At 49.5% G+C, this 17,107-nt stretch overlaps 3 protein-coding genes across 3 annotated transcripts; all 3 read left to right on the top strand.

Moving 5' to 3' along the window:
• Positions 1-5,841: 5,841 nt before the first annotated feature.
• LOC112883989 (HIPL1 protein-like) lies at positions 5,842-10,169 on the top strand. Its single transcript, XM_025949270.1, has 7 exons — positions 5,842-6,210; positions 6,293-6,462; positions 7,038-7,832; positions 7,928-8,141; positions 8,814-8,992; positions 9,188-9,429; positions 9,543-10,169. The coding sequence occupies exons 1-7, from the start codon at positions 6,120-6,122 to the stop codon at positions 9,937-9,939; spliced, it is 2,088 nt and encodes a 695-aa protein (XP_025805055.1). The 5' UTR covers positions 5,842-6,119; the 3' UTR covers positions 9,940-10,169.
• A 1,089-nt stretch (positions 10,170-11,258) lies between these two features.
• LOC112883990 (beta-glucuronosyltransferase GlcAT14A-like) lies at positions 11,259-14,219 on the top strand. The gene is made up of 4 exons (XM_025949271.1): positions 11,259-11,901; positions 12,001-12,076; positions 12,169-12,284; positions 13,409-14,219. Exons 1-4 carry the CDS (start codon positions 11,331-11,333, stop codon positions 13,921-13,923), a joined length of 1,278 nt encoding a protein of 425 aa, XP_025805056.1. The 5' UTR covers positions 11,259-11,330; the 3' UTR covers positions 13,924-14,219.
• Positions 14,220-14,882: 663 nt separating this feature from the next.
• On the top strand, positions 14,883-16,760 carry LOC112883991 (vesicle-associated membrane protein 721-like). Its single transcript, XM_025949272.1, has 3 exons — positions 14,883-15,244; positions 15,947-16,088; positions 16,283-16,760. The coding sequence occupies exons 1-3, from the start codon at positions 15,046-15,048 to the stop codon at positions 16,608-16,610; spliced, it is 669 nt and encodes a 222-aa protein (XP_025805057.1). The 5' UTR covers positions 14,883-15,045; the 3' UTR covers positions 16,611-16,760.
• Positions 16,761-17,107: the final 347 nt, after the last annotated feature.

Consider the following 17,107-nt stretch of genomic DNA (forward strand, 5'->3'; position numbering starts at 1 on the left):
TATGATGGCATTGAAGGGGAGGTTAACTTCCACAACTTCGAACTGCACGTTCTCTGTGCGGAAGTTGACCTCCATCCCGAATGTAACCGGCAGGGAGATGGTCCCTACCGGGTAAACGGGATTCGAGCCCACTCTGGAGCATGGGCGCGACGGAGCCAGCTTGGACTCCGGGATCTGCAGGTGTTTAAACGCTGCATAGCTGATGACACTGAGGCCAGCGCCTCCGTCGATCAGCACGTGGTGGAGGCGGACGTTGGTGATGGTGGGTGCTGTGACGAGCGGCAGCACACCAGTGCCCGCCATGTTCTCGGGGTAGTCAGACAGCCCGAAGGAGATGGTGGTGCTCTTCCACCGCTGGTGGGGTGCCACCTTTGGCGTCCCCGGCTTTACCGAGAGAACCTCTCGGCGAAGGGTCTTGACGTCCCACCGGGAGACGAGCTCCGAACTACCACCGTACATGACGTACAGCTTCTTGCGGCGCTCGTCACCACCGGACTCGGAGTCGGACTGGTGGAAGAGACCCTTGAGGTCTTTGTTTGGGGTTTCATACCCCAACTCCCTCTCCATCACGGCTGCATCGGCATCGAAGGCCTTCTCCTTGCCGGACCGCCACGGAGGGGAGGAGCCTTCCCTGGAGGCTTGGCCACGCCTTTTGCTAAGCCGCTCCATGAGCTTCTGGATCTCGTGGCACTCAGTGGCACTATGGCGGGGCCCCAGGATGAACAGGGCACGACCCGGGGTCGGTGCGCTGTTGACGTGGGCGCTTGCCGCGGGAGTTCTGGCCCCCGGCCGCTGCTGCTACAGCGATCGGACCCCCAACCCGTGACTTATCAAAGCCACGGTTCTTCTTGTTCTTTTTCTTGCCGCTGCCAGGGGCAGCGACACTGGGCCCGCTCGTCTGAGCGGGTCCTCCCTGAGGCGCAGAGTGCCATGCACGGCCCTCTGTAGCCCTAGCGCACTTGTCGGCCAAGGCGAACAAGGTGGTGACGGTTTCCACCTGATGTGTCGCCAGCTTCTCCAGCATCTTTTCGTCACGAACCCCCTAGTGGAAAGCCGTAATAATGGATGCATCGGAGACACGCGGAATAGTTCCACGTACCTTGGTGAAGCGGGAGATGAAGGCCCGGAGGGTATCTCCGGGTTGTTGCCTCACGGCGTGAAGGTGGGCCTCCACACCGAGCTGCTGATACGCACTGGCAAAATTTGCCGTGAACTATGCACAGAGCTCACCCCAGGATTGGATGGATCCTGGAGTGAGGTTCATAAGCCAGGTCCGGGCTGGCCCGGTCAAGGCTACATGAAAGTAACTCACCATAACGGTGCCTGAGCGAGTCCCTGCAGCCTAGCCACGGCCGCATCAAGCTCGGGCGCAAGATCCCGACCCTCAATGTTGAGTCGGCAGTTGCGCGCTCGCTCGATGGAGACGCGGGCATCCTCTCCCGCACGTCTGCGGTTGAGCTTTGCCCGGAGATCCTCGGTCCGTGCACTCCTTACTGATGGAGAGTGTACAGAGCCGGATGCGTTGCCTTGATGATTTGGTGCTGCCTGGACGCAAATCCCCCCGCTGAGTCTGGGGAGGCCTATGCCAGATTGAGGAGGCGATCGACGTCATCACGCCACTGCCTCTGCGCGTCAGGCGAGGCTGCCTCACCAGGCAGGTTGCGGAGCAACTCTCTGGCTGCCACGAGCGGCCCGTTCGGTGCAGGCACCAATTGGGCCATGATGGCCCGCTCCACAGCACGCTGTGGTGCAGCACGCGCTGCCGCCCTGGATGGGGGACGGCGCATGGTGTGTGGCGTGGATGACGCCACTTCCTCGCCCAAGAGGAGGTTGTGAGGCCCATTTTCCCGCACCATTGCGGTCTTAAGTTTCGACCAAGCGCAAACCAAACCTAAGACCCCCTACCTGGCACGCCAAATGTCGGAGGAAATCTCCAGCCGGGTGGCGGAATTCACCCGCCTAATTCTAGTTTAGGAAGAGTTTGGGGGAGACCTAGGAGCGCTTGATCGATGGGCGGATGAACACGGGAAGGACACAAGGATTCAGAGTGGTTCGGGCCGCCTGAGCGTAATACCCTACGTCCACTTTGGAGTTGTATTGCTTGTGAGAGCTTATGGAAAGCTTGTGTGTAGCTTGGGTGTCTGTAAGACTTGTAAGACCTGGAACTTGTGTTCTAATGAGTGCACTCTCCCTTTTATAGAACAAGGGGAGTGTTTACACTGTGCGGGGTCCCGACAGGTGGGTCCGGCCCACAAGAGCCTATTATATGTGAGGTATGGAGATCTTCCTCTCCAGCTCCTCTCTGTAGTCCTCTCGATCGGAAAGTTGATGTGCGTATCTACAGCCAGGATTCAGTCGTGCGCCACCTTAGCGGCACAGTACCTACTGTCAGTGACTACGCACAGAGGAAGACGTGCTGTAATTGTTGGGCTAGAATCCTTCTGACAGGCGAAGGAGCTGCGCTGACCCGCTGCACCGTCGCCTCCGCGCACACTGTAGCAGCGCACGCCTCGGCCCTCCTACAGCAGACCATCATTACCCACGCGCGCGGCGCGGTGAGTAGACTGTACGCTGCTTGCGCACAGTACACGGTGATACGACGCGCCGTTTTGGAAACAGGCGGGCTTACCGTGGTGTCAGCATACCTGCCCAGTGTGTCAGTGGGCAGACCATGCCCTGTCTTGGGCACGCGCAGCCCACCTACCCGCATTTAATGCGGTAGTTGGGCTGGCGCCCCACGGGAGGCCTTCTGCCACGGGCACGTGGCAGGGTTGGCCCTGCAGCCGCCTCCTTAGCAGCTTGAGGCGACACGTGGTGGCACCAGACCCCTTCCCGGGGGAAAGGGAGGTCCAGGCCCCCGAGGCCTGTCCGGATAGATAGGCCCTAGCGGGGTCTGGCTCCCACACGTGGAGGCGCTGGACCCCCCGGGGGGTCCGGGCTTGTGGAGGTCATTCCCGAGCACCCTGTCCTTGTGGGCACGCGGAGGCGCCGGACCTATGTGAGCACGGGAGGGAGGTTCGGAGTCCATGATCCTAGCTGTCAGGCCCGGGCCGTATGCCCCGTCACACAAAGGACAAAGGCGAGGACACGGATAGCCTTGCGCCCATCTGGTTGGAGGCCCTGCCAGACAACTTACTGACAGACGGGGCCCGTGGAGAGGCAAGTCGCCTCACAGCGGACTACTACGACCTTCTGGTCGTTGAGCAGCTCCTTGGCGACGATGGAGGATAGGCGGTGGAGAATGTGGTGGCACGCGTCCACCACGATGCGCTTGGCGCACACGCCGGAGCCGGACACCATCGCGCCCTGTGAGACGGCAGCGTCACGCTAAGGGTCTGGACACCCTAGCAGGAGGTATCCCTGTCCGTATATACCGACATATACGTATAGCCGTGTCCTCAGTCATGGACAACCCTACTCTTCTGTTGCTCTTATTAGAGTAGTGCCAGTTATATTTCTACCTCCCTCTAATGGATATTTGCTGCCTGGGGGCAGTTGAGGTGCAAGGAGCGGGAGTTCTTGCACCAACTTGGTGGTTTTGGGAAGGTGTGAGTATACCGGGAACCCAGGGAGCCGGGATGGCCCGAGTCCGAGGTTGCTGGTTGAGATATATTTTTGTTGCTGCTTGTGCATAGGAAACTCCAGTTTTATTCCTTGAACATTTGTTATACCCTTAATATAGTCCACTTTAAAGCTTGCATACAGATGGTGATATGGATCTATGCTATTCCTTGGGGATAGCATGGTATGATGCAGGATCCAACCCGGAGTTCGACCCCAACGATGATGGATGGTACAACTGAGGCCCGTGCTACGCTCGAGTTTGCCTGTGGTGAAGATTCCAGAAGATGAAAGATGGGTCAGAAGCCTAGCTACCGTTTCCCGCTTTCTATTTGAACGCTTTAGCCCAAGAGGCTTGTAATGGACCTCGTATTGCATATCCTATGGATTTATATAATAATTAAACCTATGTTTGACCTTAATGCGATGTATGACTGTGATATTATCTCTGAAATGAGTTCTGTATGTGATAGCGCTTGATTCGGGAACTATCACGATGATACAGAGAGTCAGATTCTTGACTCGGGAATCCCGTTCTTTTCAATAGTATACTCCCGTGTTCTTGTATCCTGAGTTTGTTCAAGTCAAGTTATGTCAAATTTGGCCAAGTTAATAGAGAAAAATCATAACATCTACTACATCAAAAAAGAAAATTATGTTCATAGTTGTCATTTTCCCTTCTTAGGTGTAAAGCCTTGTAATAATCATTGTACATATCGATTCTTATATTTATAAAAATAGGTAGGGTACTCCTTGTGCATATCGATTCTTATATTTTTAAAGACAAAGGGTTGGATTTTATTTATAAACATAAATTTACATCCAGCCCCTTGCAAGGAGATCCCTAAAAGAAAATAAAATTACATTGGAGTCCATAGGAGGTCATCCATCATCCATCCCTTGTTCTCCACCGTAATACTTATGTCAAAGTGAAACAAGACCGATCCAGTGATTACGGCCCAGTTTGAGAGGTTGAGCGTAGAGGCTTGTTGGGTTTCCAGTTGGGCCGTGCTTATTCCCTTTCCTTGATCAGTGGCTGGCTGGGACTAGGACAAAGCCTTTCATCATCGATACTCTACTGAACACAGCCATTTTTTTTTGAAAGAAGAACACAACCTGTTTAGTATCAAGAAGAAGAGACGAAGAAGAGTGAGGGACGAAAGCAAGGCGACGACAAGCGTTGGGCCGGCTGTCTGATGATCAAGCAGAGTGTGTCTGGTCCGGTCCCCCGACAGGAAGGAGATCGACGACACGGTCAAGGCTGGGCCAAATTGTTAATCTTATCCTGCATCACAGTCACAGGCCAGCAGTGCTGGTGCTGCGGTTTTAGTGAGTGGTAGGGCAGCTGCTCTGCGAATCTGCTCGATCAGCTGCTCTTCTTTGACTCGAAAATAAAGTAACTAGCTGATGGAGCAGTGATGGTGATGAGCACGCCGCAGTTGCAGTTGGCATGACTTGGCCGATCGGCATCCCTGGAGTCAATGTTAACAAGAAAACCGATCCAAGACTTGGATGGGATGGGAGGGGGGGGGGGGGCACGGATCCAGCATTCTGCAACCTTTTTAATTCAGCGGTCGAGAATCCCAAAGCTGGAGCTCTCTGAAATTAGAGTGACAGCTCGCTCCTTAAAATTATTGTCAGCTAGAGCAATGACCTTCAGTCATCAAGATCTATACAGAGAAAATGTCAACTTGGAGTATGGTGGCCAACTACCTCCGGAAGCATGCACTAGCTAGTAGTAATGAGGAACATCATCTATCATCTATCAACTGCTGGCTGCTTATTTTCAAAAAAACTGCTGGCTGCCGTAGCATGCATCGAGTTTCAACCAACCCACCCCCCATCACCATTTTCAATCTGTCAACGGCATCCGATCCGTATCTATCCTTCACTGTCACAACGCTGACAATTTGTCTCGTTTATTTGCACGGCGGCAATGTAAGTGGCCATGGTTGTTTCTTTTTTTTAAAAAAAGAGAAAAATTCTAACATGACATCAACGTACGGCTTGAGAAAATGAGGACACTAGCGTGTCAAAAATCTACCGAAATTAAAGTCGTTCAAACTCCAATTAGTGGTGAATATACTAAGATAATGTGCAGAAAAGGAGAGATTAAAAAAAATGCAAGCGTTGATTGATCTGGCTGCTGCACACTTCCCAACCATCTATCTCCTTCCTACCTTGCTAGCAAACTGGTGTTGGTGGTGGTGCTGCCAACCCCCCAACTTGACTATATAATATAATACACTATACTACTGGTAGTGGTAGTGGTAGTGGTAGTAGTAGAAATGCCAATGCTCTTCGTCTCGTCTTCGTCTGTCTAGCTCCGCCCGGTGGTCGTATGTGTCTATCCATCCAATTGTTCAGTTGCTATCCAACCCGAGAAGAGGGGCGCTGCCGTCTGTCAGTGTCAGTCCTGTCTGCACTCTGCAACTGCACACTGGAGGGAGCAACCGAGCGAGCCATCGATTCTGCTCTACAAGAAGAGGCAAGGCAGATCGATCGATCGACCATAAGATTCAGATTATTCTACCATCTTCTTCCCCGGGCGGCGATCGATGGAGATGGGGCCTGCCGCCGCCATCTGCGCGCTCCTGCTCAGCCTCCTCCTCCCTGCCTCCCTCGCCTTCCCGCTATGCACCGACGCGAGTCAGTCCAAGCACTTCCCAGTTCCTTCGTCGTCGTCTTCACCTGCTCAGCTCAGAGCCTCAGATGGATTGCATACATGCAGGGGCGCCGGTGCTGCTCAACACCACGCTCAAGTTCTGCCCCTCCTCCTCCGGCAACAGAAGCAGCAGCTGCTGCGACGCCGCCGCCGACGCCGCGCTCAGCACCCAGTTCAACGCCATGAACGTCTCCGACGCCGCCTGCGCCGCCGTCCTCAAGTCAATCCTCTGCGCTGTAAGCGACCATCCCTACTATGCTTGTATTCTTGTCTCTAGCAGCTACCTACTTTTACTTTTTTACTCTTAACTTCATCACACAACACGTGCTTTTTTTTCTTCTTCTTCTTCTTTTTATTGGTAGCTAGGAGGTTTCAGTTCAGTTGGATTTGTTACTTTGCTCCTTGCTGCTATTCACCTTCGCTGCTTCGCATAAAGATTGAACTTTTCCTCACTGATACATTACTCCACAAGTGGTAATTAGCAGCATATTTACCTCAGAAATGCTGCCATATTCACTTCAAAAAAGCTTAGAAATTCGCATGCTCACTTTGCTGAGTGCAAAATGACTTCTGTAAAATTAACTCAATATATATATATATATATATATATATATATTTGTACAATGTGAAAAACAAAATTACCTGAGAGTACTGTACAAATTCTATTTTGTAAGTAGCATAGCATCTTTCCAAATAGGAGTAACTGAATTGGGTTGCCAATACCATCAGAACTGAAATTTAGATGTCTCACTCAAAGGACTGAAATTTAAGATGTCAATACACTCGATGAATTGAATGACTCCACCTTCAGAAATGCAGTCCATACTCTGCTGATTTGTTTGATGCCGGGCCAAAGATTCGGACAATTCCCTTCCTCTGCAACTCCACCTTCTCAGCAACTTCTGCTCAGTCCAAGGAGACAACTCAGGACTACTGCAAACATGTTTGGGAAACTTGCAAGGATATCAAAATAATGAACTCTCCCTTTCAACCACCCCTGCAAGGCAGTGCACCGCCTCCGACCTCATCACCGTCGAAGCTGACTGATAACTGGCAATCCGAAAATGACTTCTGTACCTCGTTTGGTGGTGCACCGAATGATCGGTCTGTATGCTTCAGTGGCGACACGGTTTCATTCAACGCCACCCAGCCTTCGCCCTCTCCTAAAGGGATATGCCTGGAGAGGATTGGTGACGGATCCTACCTTAACATGGCTCCTCACCCTGATGGATCCAATAGGGTCTTCTTGGGCAGCCAAGCTGGGAAGATATGGCTGGCAACTGTCCCTGAGCAAGGATCCGGGGGTACTCTACAATTCGAACAAGCTAGCCCATTCGTTGATCTGACTGATCAGGTGCACTTTGACTCAGCATTTGGACTCATGGGTATGGCGTTCCATCCGGAATTTGCAACCAATGGCCGTTTCTTTGCCTCTTACAACTGTGATAGGACAAAGTCACCCAGCTGTACGGGGAGATGCTCTTGCAATTCTGATGTGGGCTGTGATCCCACGAAGCTAGGTACCGACAATGGTGCTCAACCATGCCAGTATCAAGTGGTGATTTCAGAATATTCAGCGAAAGGTTCCTTGGCAAACGTTTCTGAGGTTTGCTCATCTCAACATGCGCTTCCATTCAAGTCTTGTCTTAGTATTCCCTGAACCTCATCCGCACACATTCCTCTTTAAATATTTTCTGTTAGGCTACGTCTGCTGATCCATCTGAAGTTAGAAGGATTTTTACTATGGGGCTACCTTATACATCTCAACATGGAGGCCAGGTACTTTTTGGACCCGATGGCTACCTCTACCTCATGATGGGGGATGGTGGAGGAAAGGGAGACCCTTTTAATTTCGCTCAGAACAAGAAGTCACTCTTGGGAAAAATCATGAGGCTTGACATTGACAATACGCCGAGTAAGTCTTCGAGCCTTTATCCCATTTGTCTACTAATTCAAACTGCTACTCTTTGTTTCTTTACTCGAATCAGCATTCCAACCTTTATCACTTTCCTTTAGTCGCTTCAGCTTCCATGGTTACGTCTCCATAAACTGCTCTTGCATTCCCTCTTAGTTAGTTTACATGAAAACGTTTTTTTTGAGAAATGTTTACATGAAAACTTTGGCATCAGTACCAAAGGACAAAATGGCATCAACCAGCACCTCCGGTGAGAGTGTGAGACTATTTCAATGAGGCATCTAATTTTGGCCCTTAGTATCAGCTACTTAGCAAAATATTAGACACATCTTTTATATCTTTCCTGTCCTGAGAACGGATTAGTCAAAGATGCTAGATGATGACTAGGTGAGACTAGGATCTTCTGATTAGGCAGCATTATTAGCTGCCATTTTTATATTGAACTAGTTGGAAGGTTGCGGTTATAAAATCTTGGAGGCACTTGTCACTTATAAAAATGATATAAGCAATTCAATTCATCAGCTTATAAAAGTATGGCTAACTGGTTTCTTTTGCATTCTTTCACACAAAGTTTTTTTTTTCTATTTTGGTACGGAGAGCAGCATCGTGCACATGATCTGACAATTTTTGTTCCTAAAGCTTTCTGTTTTTTTTTTCTGTTTCATTTTTCAGGAGCAAGTGAAATCAGTAACACGAGTTTGTGGGGAAATTATTCTATTCCAAAAGATAACCCGTATGGTGATGATAGCGAGTTGCAACCAGAAATTTGGGCACTGGGTCTTAGAAACCCGTGGAGGTGCAGTTTTGATTCTGAGAAGCCTTCCTACTTCTACTGCGGAGATGTTGGGCAGGTATGTACTATGCAAGACCATAAGTAGTCAATGTTTAATTTGCCGGTGCTAATTTGGGTTGCTTCGTTTGTTAGATAGCCATGTGTGCTCAGACTCAGTGTTCCATGCATTGCTTCTAGTCATCGTTGAGGAACTGAATGTGTGTACTTTGTATGCAAACAGCACTTCATTTGTGTTTGTACCTTAACCATGTAGGATCAATATGAAGAAGTGGATTTGATCTCCAAAGGCGGGAACTACGGATGGCGTGCGCTTGAGGGTCCTCTTGTTTACCATCCACCATGGGCACCGGGAGGCAACACATCACTTGACTCCATAAACGCCATCCCACCTATCATGGGTTACAGCCACTCTGATGTGAATAAGAACATCGGATCCGCATCGATCATGGGAGGTTATGTCTATAGAGGGTCCGCTGATCCCTGCTTGTACGGGAGGTATCATCATCATCATCATCGTTCGCTCGATATTACTATCTCAACACGTCATGTGTTCATTTGGGATTTCAGCTGTATTATATTGGTGTATCTGTTCATGTGTTTTCTTTCAGGTACTTGTACGCTGACCTGTACGCGTCGGCCATGTGGACCGGCACAGAGGCCCCGGAGAGCAGCGGGAACTACACCTCCACTCTGATTCCCTTCAGCTGCTCCAAGGATTCTCCGATCGCCTGCGAGACAGCTGCTGGGAGCTCTCTCCCGTCACTTGGCTACATATACTCCTTTGGCGAGGACAACATCAAGGACATCTATGTGCTGACGAGCAAAGGCGTCTACCGAGTCGTCAGGCCCAGCCTCTGCAGCTATACCTGCCCAACAGAGAAGCCCGCGGCGAACAGTGGGAGAGCTCCTCCTGGTTCTTCATCAAAGGCGGCAGCCACGGCACTGAGCAATCAGATGGGAGTGCTTTTGCTGTCTGTTATTATGTTTTGGGTCTTGATAAGATAGGATCCTGCATGCTCTCAGTCAGTGATGTGCAAGGATTGGATGGTACTTTCCATACGTTAGGAAGAAACTGAAATAAGAATATACTATATAACCTGCAGGTTGCTGTAGCAGGGACCTTGGTGGTATAAGTACATATTCAGTTATTGCTTGCAAGGAAGAAAACAGAGTGAGGAGGGTGAAACTTTATTCATAGTATATATAGTATATATGGTCACTGGAGACTGCATGTATTCCATGATCGCATCACAATCACATAGGGTGATTGCTGGAACATGTGTATGTAGTACACACATGTAACAAGTACTAGTAGCAGCAGCTGCCGGTGGTGGGGATGTTGCAGTAGCTGCTTGCGTCCGTGATGTTGCAGATGGAGGGCAGGGTCTTTGCCATCTCCATCACCTTGCTCATCATCTGATGGTGATCGGGGCCCGGCAGGCCGCCCTGCAGGTCCTGGACCGTGCTTCTGATCGCCCTGCACCTGCAGCTCGGTGGCATCTGCTCCAGCTGCTTGCAGCACCGCAGCCGCAGCCGCCGGCAGCTGCTCATCCGCCATTTCCAGGGCCAGGTGATGGGCATCGCCAGTGATGCTTCAGGTAGTCCGATCCCTGCACGCGTCCATGGCCTGAGACCCCTCCTGGCACTGCTGCTTGTCCTCCAAATGTGCGTGCGCGAGGGCGAGGAGGAGGAAGGCCTTCATGTTGCATTGTGTTCACTGCTTCCTGGTGAAAGTGATGAACTGCTGGAGATGCATACATACAGGATAAGGTGTTGATCGATGTTCTTGTGATTGTTTTGAGCAAGGGCCTGCTTGTACCATCCTGTAAGATGGCCACCTTGGGGTTACAGATGCCGTGCAAGCTGTTAAAGAGCTCTCCATCCATATTAGACGATGTACACCACAAGTAATTGTAGGATTTGTTTTCCACTCAGCACTCTCAGAAACATGTGGACCAAAGCTAACCTTTTTTTCTGAAACTGAACCCTGTTCTGTGCAACTTCTTTCTCAAGATAACACAGATTATCTCTCTAACAAACAAATAAAACAGTCCTCTCAAAAAAAGGGCCCATTCATATTGGGAAATGGCCGAATGGGGATGTTTGTTTGGTTGGCTAATGGCCCGGCATCGTCACATCTATCTGCTTCCGTACAAGACTTTATTATTTTCTATCGTGGTTTGTTCTAATGGAGCCGCGTGTCTCTACTAAATATTGGCTTTTTTTAAAAAAAGAAAAGTTAGCCTTGCCGGCAAAAAATAAAATAAAATACGTTGACAGGTCAACCACCCCCCGTCGCTGCCCCACTCCTAAAGCAAACTACCCGCTGGCTGCCGCCTCGGCTCTTCTTCTGAGTCGCTGCCCGCTGGGGCCCTCACCCACATCCTCCGCCGGCGATGAAGCCCCTCATCCCCCAGTCCCTCCACGCCGCCGTCGACCGCCGCTGGCTGCTCCCCCTGGCCGTCGGCTCCGCGCTCTCGCTCCTCCTCCTCGTCGCCCTCACCACCTTCCCCCTCCCACTCCCCTCCTCCTCCTCCTCGGCCGCCTCCGCCCTCTTCGTCGAGCACAAGCTCGCCCCCACCCCGCCGTCCCCATCCGGCGCCGAGCTCCCCCGCATCGCCTTCCTCATCTCCGGGTCCGCGAGGGACGCCTCCGCTCTCCGCCGCGTCCTCCTCGCGCTCTACCACCCCAGGAACCGCTACATCCTGCACCTCGATGCCGAGGCCCCCGACTCAGACCGGAGGGACCTCGCCGCCGGCCTCGCCGCCCACCCGGTCCTCGCGTCCGCTGCCAACGTACGCGTCGTCGACCGCGCCAACCTCATCACCTACCGCGGGCCCACCATGGTCGCCAGCACGCTCCACGCCGCCGCCGCCTTCCTGTGGGGCCACGCAGGCGCCGGCGGCTCCGACTGGGACTGGTTCATCAACCTCTCCGCCTCCGATTACCCGCTCGTCACGCAGGATGGTAAGGGCCCTTCCTTCTACATTCATCCGAATTTCTAATCCACAAAAACCCCGCCTTGGATTTGTAATTGTAACTCTCAAGCTTCCTGCTGCCCTGCAGATCTGATACACGTCTTCTCCAAGCTGCCGCGTGATCTCAACTTCATCGACCACACCAGCGACATCGGATGGAAGGAGTACGAGCTGCCTTCGTCATGATTTTGTTCGCTGAACACTGTGCATTCTGATAGGGGCCAATGCCTACCTTGTTGTTTCTCATGATGTACAGGTTTCAGAGGGCCAAGCCCGTGATCATTGACCCCGGTCTCTACATGAAGAAGAAGGCTGATGTGTTCTGGATACCGCAGAGGCGGAGCGTGCCGACAGCCTTCAAGCTCTTCACTGGTATGTTCCTAACTGATATGACCTACTAGTCAAAATATTCATATTCAAGCGTTAACCCATAAAATTGTGTAGAATTCACCATGCATTTTGTGCAGATTAGTATACCTGGCTCATAATCTAACCTTGCCATTGTTGTTTTAGGCGAGATTTGTTGATTTGCCCTTGCCAAGGCTGCAGGAGTTTCTTAAATCAATTTTCTTTTTTTGTAATTGAATGTGGTGTCAAATGCTTCAAAATATAAACTCATGGATCTCTGCCACATCTTGAAACAGTGCTGGTTATTTCGAGTTGTGGTGACCGGTTCAAAATTTTGATGTGTGAATTGATACCTGGGTTCGTCACCAACTTAAATTAACCTTTAGTATGGTAAATTTCAGTTCTCTGTCTACCTTAGGTATTCTGCACAATACTGCATATAAATGCACTGTTTTTCTAGCTTCGGGATTTCTATATTCTATATCGTGGAAACTCCTCTTGGTAATGTTACCTTTCATATTAATCTTTATTTTGTGTGATTTGATTGCTGTAAGAAACATTTGGGATTCTGTTTATTTGTTGCCTGTAGCAGCAAACCAGCTAGGCATCTCTTGCTTGCCTACTGCATATATTGGCTGTAATTAATTTGAAAGCTTATCCTTGTTTTATGTGTTGGTTATTAAGTAAAAAAACTGTGTCAATGGACTTGCCATAAAAGTATAGTTTTTCCTTAATGTGGCGGTCTACTGTTTCACATTCATCATCCATCATGCTTTTAATAGCATGGAATTAATTGATTACAGTTTCTTAAATAGTGCCTACAACTCAGATGTAAATACTCCATGTTCAAACAGCATAAAACAGATAACTAGAAGATGTAAAAATGCATAGCTTGCCTCTGCAATGAAGATCAAATTGCAGTATTCATCACTATCAAGAAGCAATGGCTTTCTTTTATAACTAGTATCGAGGAAATTCTTCGGCCTTTGCTCATCATTTTTAAAACCAGCAAGCCTAGTATCTCTAGAGCTTTTATGGAATGAGGCTTGGTTTATTAGTTTGAGCCTTTTGGGGAATAGGTGTTGCTTTTGAGTGTTGGTCTTGTAGATATAGAGGCACCTGAACCTGATAATCATATGGTATTTCAGGTTCTGCTTGGATGGCACTGTCAAGGCCCTTTGTGGAATACTGCATATGGGGCTGGGACAACCTACCTCGCACAGTGCTCATGTACTACTCCAATTTCATCTCCTCGCCAGAAGGCTACTTCCACACCGTGGTCTGCAACGCCGAGGAATTCAAGAACACGACCGTGAACCATGACCTGCATTACATCTCATGGGACAACCCTCCAAAGCAGCATCCGCACTACCTCACGGTCGAAGATTTGGACAGGATGGTTGCTAGTGATGCCCCTTTTGCTCGGAAGTTCCATGCAGATGACCCGGTGCTAGATAAGATAGACGAGGAGATCTTGTCCCGTGGTGCAGACATGCCAACCCCTGGAGGCTGGTGCGCAGGAACACAAGAGAACGGGAGCGACCCTTGCTCTGTCATAGGCGACACCAGTCTCCTTCAGCCTGGCCGTGGAGCGGTGCGGCTGCAGCGGCTGATCACGTCGCTGCTGTCAGAGGAGAAGTTCCACCCAAGGCAGTGCAAGTAGGGCGTGATGCCTCTGACCCACCAAATCTGAGCTATATATGAACATACACGCATGGTCTGCTGCCGGTGGCGATGCATACATGGTTTGTTCTGACGTGTAGGTCGTCGCCGTTTTGTTAGGCAGCTGCCATTTAACATGTACCATGTTGCCGTTGTACTACCACATTAGTAGTCATCTATCTGTAGAGCCTGTTGTATCTCCACTCCACATGTAGTACTTTATCATCCAAGGTATGAGCCTGGACACCTGGTTATCATCAATATATTTCAGTGTAACTTTAGCTGTCAATTACATTATATTGCTGAAGATCGTGTGGTTTTTGAAGTGCAATATTGATTTCCCTTTGTTGACGGAACTTTTCGCATTCTGGGTCGGCCGGTCGGGAAATACTGTTGGGCCGATGGACTGCTGGGCCCCCGTTGCTTACTTGATTTGATTTGCCTCCCTCCCTTCTTCTGCATTATGTTTTCTCGGTAAACATAGGGGAGGAGGGTGTGCTGGAATTGTTAGCCATAATTCGCCTTCATAATAATCAGCCGGAGAAGGACAAGGTAAAACTAACCATCTTATTCTTATCAAGACAAAGAAGAAGGGGAAGACGTGATCGATGCGAGCGCAGTCAAGAACAATAAATCTAGGCGGTTGGATTCCAATCCAATGATTACTGTTGGCGGCGAAGGTCAAATGGGCCCATGCCGCCAGTGATGTAAAACTTGGTCAGCTAAGCTTATCAACATATATACAGTAGGTGCAGATGTCTTTGTTGCCGGCCGGCTCAAGTGCTCAGCAACAACAAGAAGGCCGGTCATCCAAGGTAACTAACCAAACCAGCTAGTACTTACTACTAATCAACAACGCGGCGGAGAATAGACGGCTCGGATCCGTCTCCAGAGCCCTTGACAATCAATCTCCACAACCTGGATTAGTATATTTATTAATCCGTAGCAGGCAGGCGTACATTGTAAAGACCACCATTTCCTTGGCCACAAAGCTAGCTCAAGACATTTCAGAGCACAAGAGATACAGGCAGCTCCATCCATCCTCTTCTCTTCGTCTTCCTTCCTTCCTTCCTTCCTCCCTCCTCACAGGGGGCGGCCCCCGGCACCATCGGAATCGGAGTCCATGGCGCAGCCGCCGGAGGGAACGCTTATCTACGCGATGGTGGCGCGGGGCACGGTGGTGGTGGCGGAGCACACGTCCTACACGGGCAACTTCCGGGACATCGCCGCGCAGTGCCTGCACCGGCTGCCGGCGGGGAACAACCGCTTCACCTACACCTGCGACGCCCACACCTTCAACTTCCTCGTCGCCGATGGATACGGTATCTACTATCATCGATGTCTCTCCCTCGCACCCGGAAACATGTTGACCTCTGCTCTTTCTACTTGCTTTGGGTCTACTCTGTTCTGATATCCTTTGGATTTGCTCTGCTGCTTCGTGTTCATCCTTTGCTCTGAGAGAGACTGCACCTTTTGGCTTAGAAGTTCAGATAGCTTAGCTTTCGCCAATATTCAGAGTTGATTGTTCCTATTCAGAGGATACAGTCAGAGTTGCCTGCCTGCCATCACTCAGAAGATGAGTTTGAAGTGGCTTTTGTTAGTTAGAGACTTTGTGATCCTGGCAGCTTTTGTTAGATACAATTTATTACGTAATTAACTGTCATCGACTGAAATGAAAGCACAAGTGTATGGTTGCAGCACAAAGCAAATATAGAGGTAGGGGATCGAAAACAAGTAAGGGCTTGTTTCGATGTTGCAGTTTTAGAAAACTATAGATTAAGAAACTGTAGTTTTATAAGCCAAAGATGTGCAAAACCATGGTTTAGAAAAAAGAGGTCTGGAGTGGAGTTTTTAAAACTCCAAAAAAACTATGACTTTGATAGTACTACGGTTTTCAAAACCACAAAGTTTGTTGCATCCAAACACCCATGAGCTTTTAAAAACCAAAGTATTTTGTAAAACCGTAGTATTTATCCAATACTCAAAAATACTTTGTAAACCAAATTAAAATGAACTGCATGCAGCATACTGCGTGGTCGCGACCGAGTCGGCTGGGCGGCAGATTCCTATGGCCTTCCTGGAGATGATCAAGGAGGATTTCAACAAGAGATACGCAGGGGGCAAAGCAGCCACAGCCACAGCAAACAGCCTCAGCCGAGATTTCGGGTAATAATCATATCATACCATTTCATTTCATCTGCAAGTAGGAGCAAGTATATCCTATATATATCTGAGCTTGTAATAAGTAGTGCATCTATCAACAGTTTCTAGCTAGAGTGCTCCATATGCATGCATGCTTGCCTTGCCCAGTACTGATATTATTTATACGGATCATCGGATGAACTGAAATATAATGACAGGCCGAGGCTTGGAGATCAGATGCAGTACTGTAGTGATCACCCAGAGGAGGTGAGCAGGCTGTCCAGAGTGAAGGCTCAGGTGGATCAAGTGAAAGGCATCATGCTGGAAAACATTGACAAGGTCATCGATCGCGGGGAACAGATCGATGGGCTCGTCACCAGGACAGAGCAGCTGCACGACCAGGCTGCTGATTTCAGGCAGCAAGGCGCGCGGGTGCGCCGCAAGATGTGGTACCAGAACATGAAGGTCAAGCTCATCGTCCTCGGCATCGTCATCGCGCTCATCCTCATCATAATCCTCTCAGTTTGCCATGGCATATGCAAGTAGTGATCCATTCAGATTCACTTCAGCTAGCTATTTCATTTGCTCGCTCTCAATCTTCAGCCTTTACTATATATAAACACTGTAGCTGGTTAATTAGAATGTTAATTTTGGATTCGGGCGGGGTGGTCACTTCACTGTACAGGTTGGTTCTTGAGCTAGGTTCCACTCCACTGTCTTAACCCCATCAACTCCCGTCAGCGTTACTGCTGTTTATTTTCTTGACTATTCAAACAACAAGTTTATGTTCTTGATTGATCATCCGGCCGTGCCTCGCTCCCTCTTGATGTCAGCGAAAGCGGCAAAGGCCTGCTTGGACTTTTTGCTAAATCTTTTACAAAGCTGGGCTCAGCTCTTTGTGGCCTTCTCCAAATTAGGGCGATACAATTTGTCATCTGTCTCAAAATCTAAACTTTCACAAATTATTTAGCTTATATGATCACGATTGTTATTTTCAATTTGCTGAGGGTAATTATTCTTTCTTCATGATTTCTTATCAAGTA

The sequence above is a fragment of the Panicum hallii genome, chromosome 3, assembly GCF_002211085.1.
Source record: "Panicum hallii strain FIL2 chromosome 3, PHallii_v3.1, whole genome shotgun sequence".
Lineage (NCBI taxonomy): Eukaryota > Viridiplantae > Streptophyta > Magnoliopsida > Poales > Poaceae > Panicum > Panicum hallii.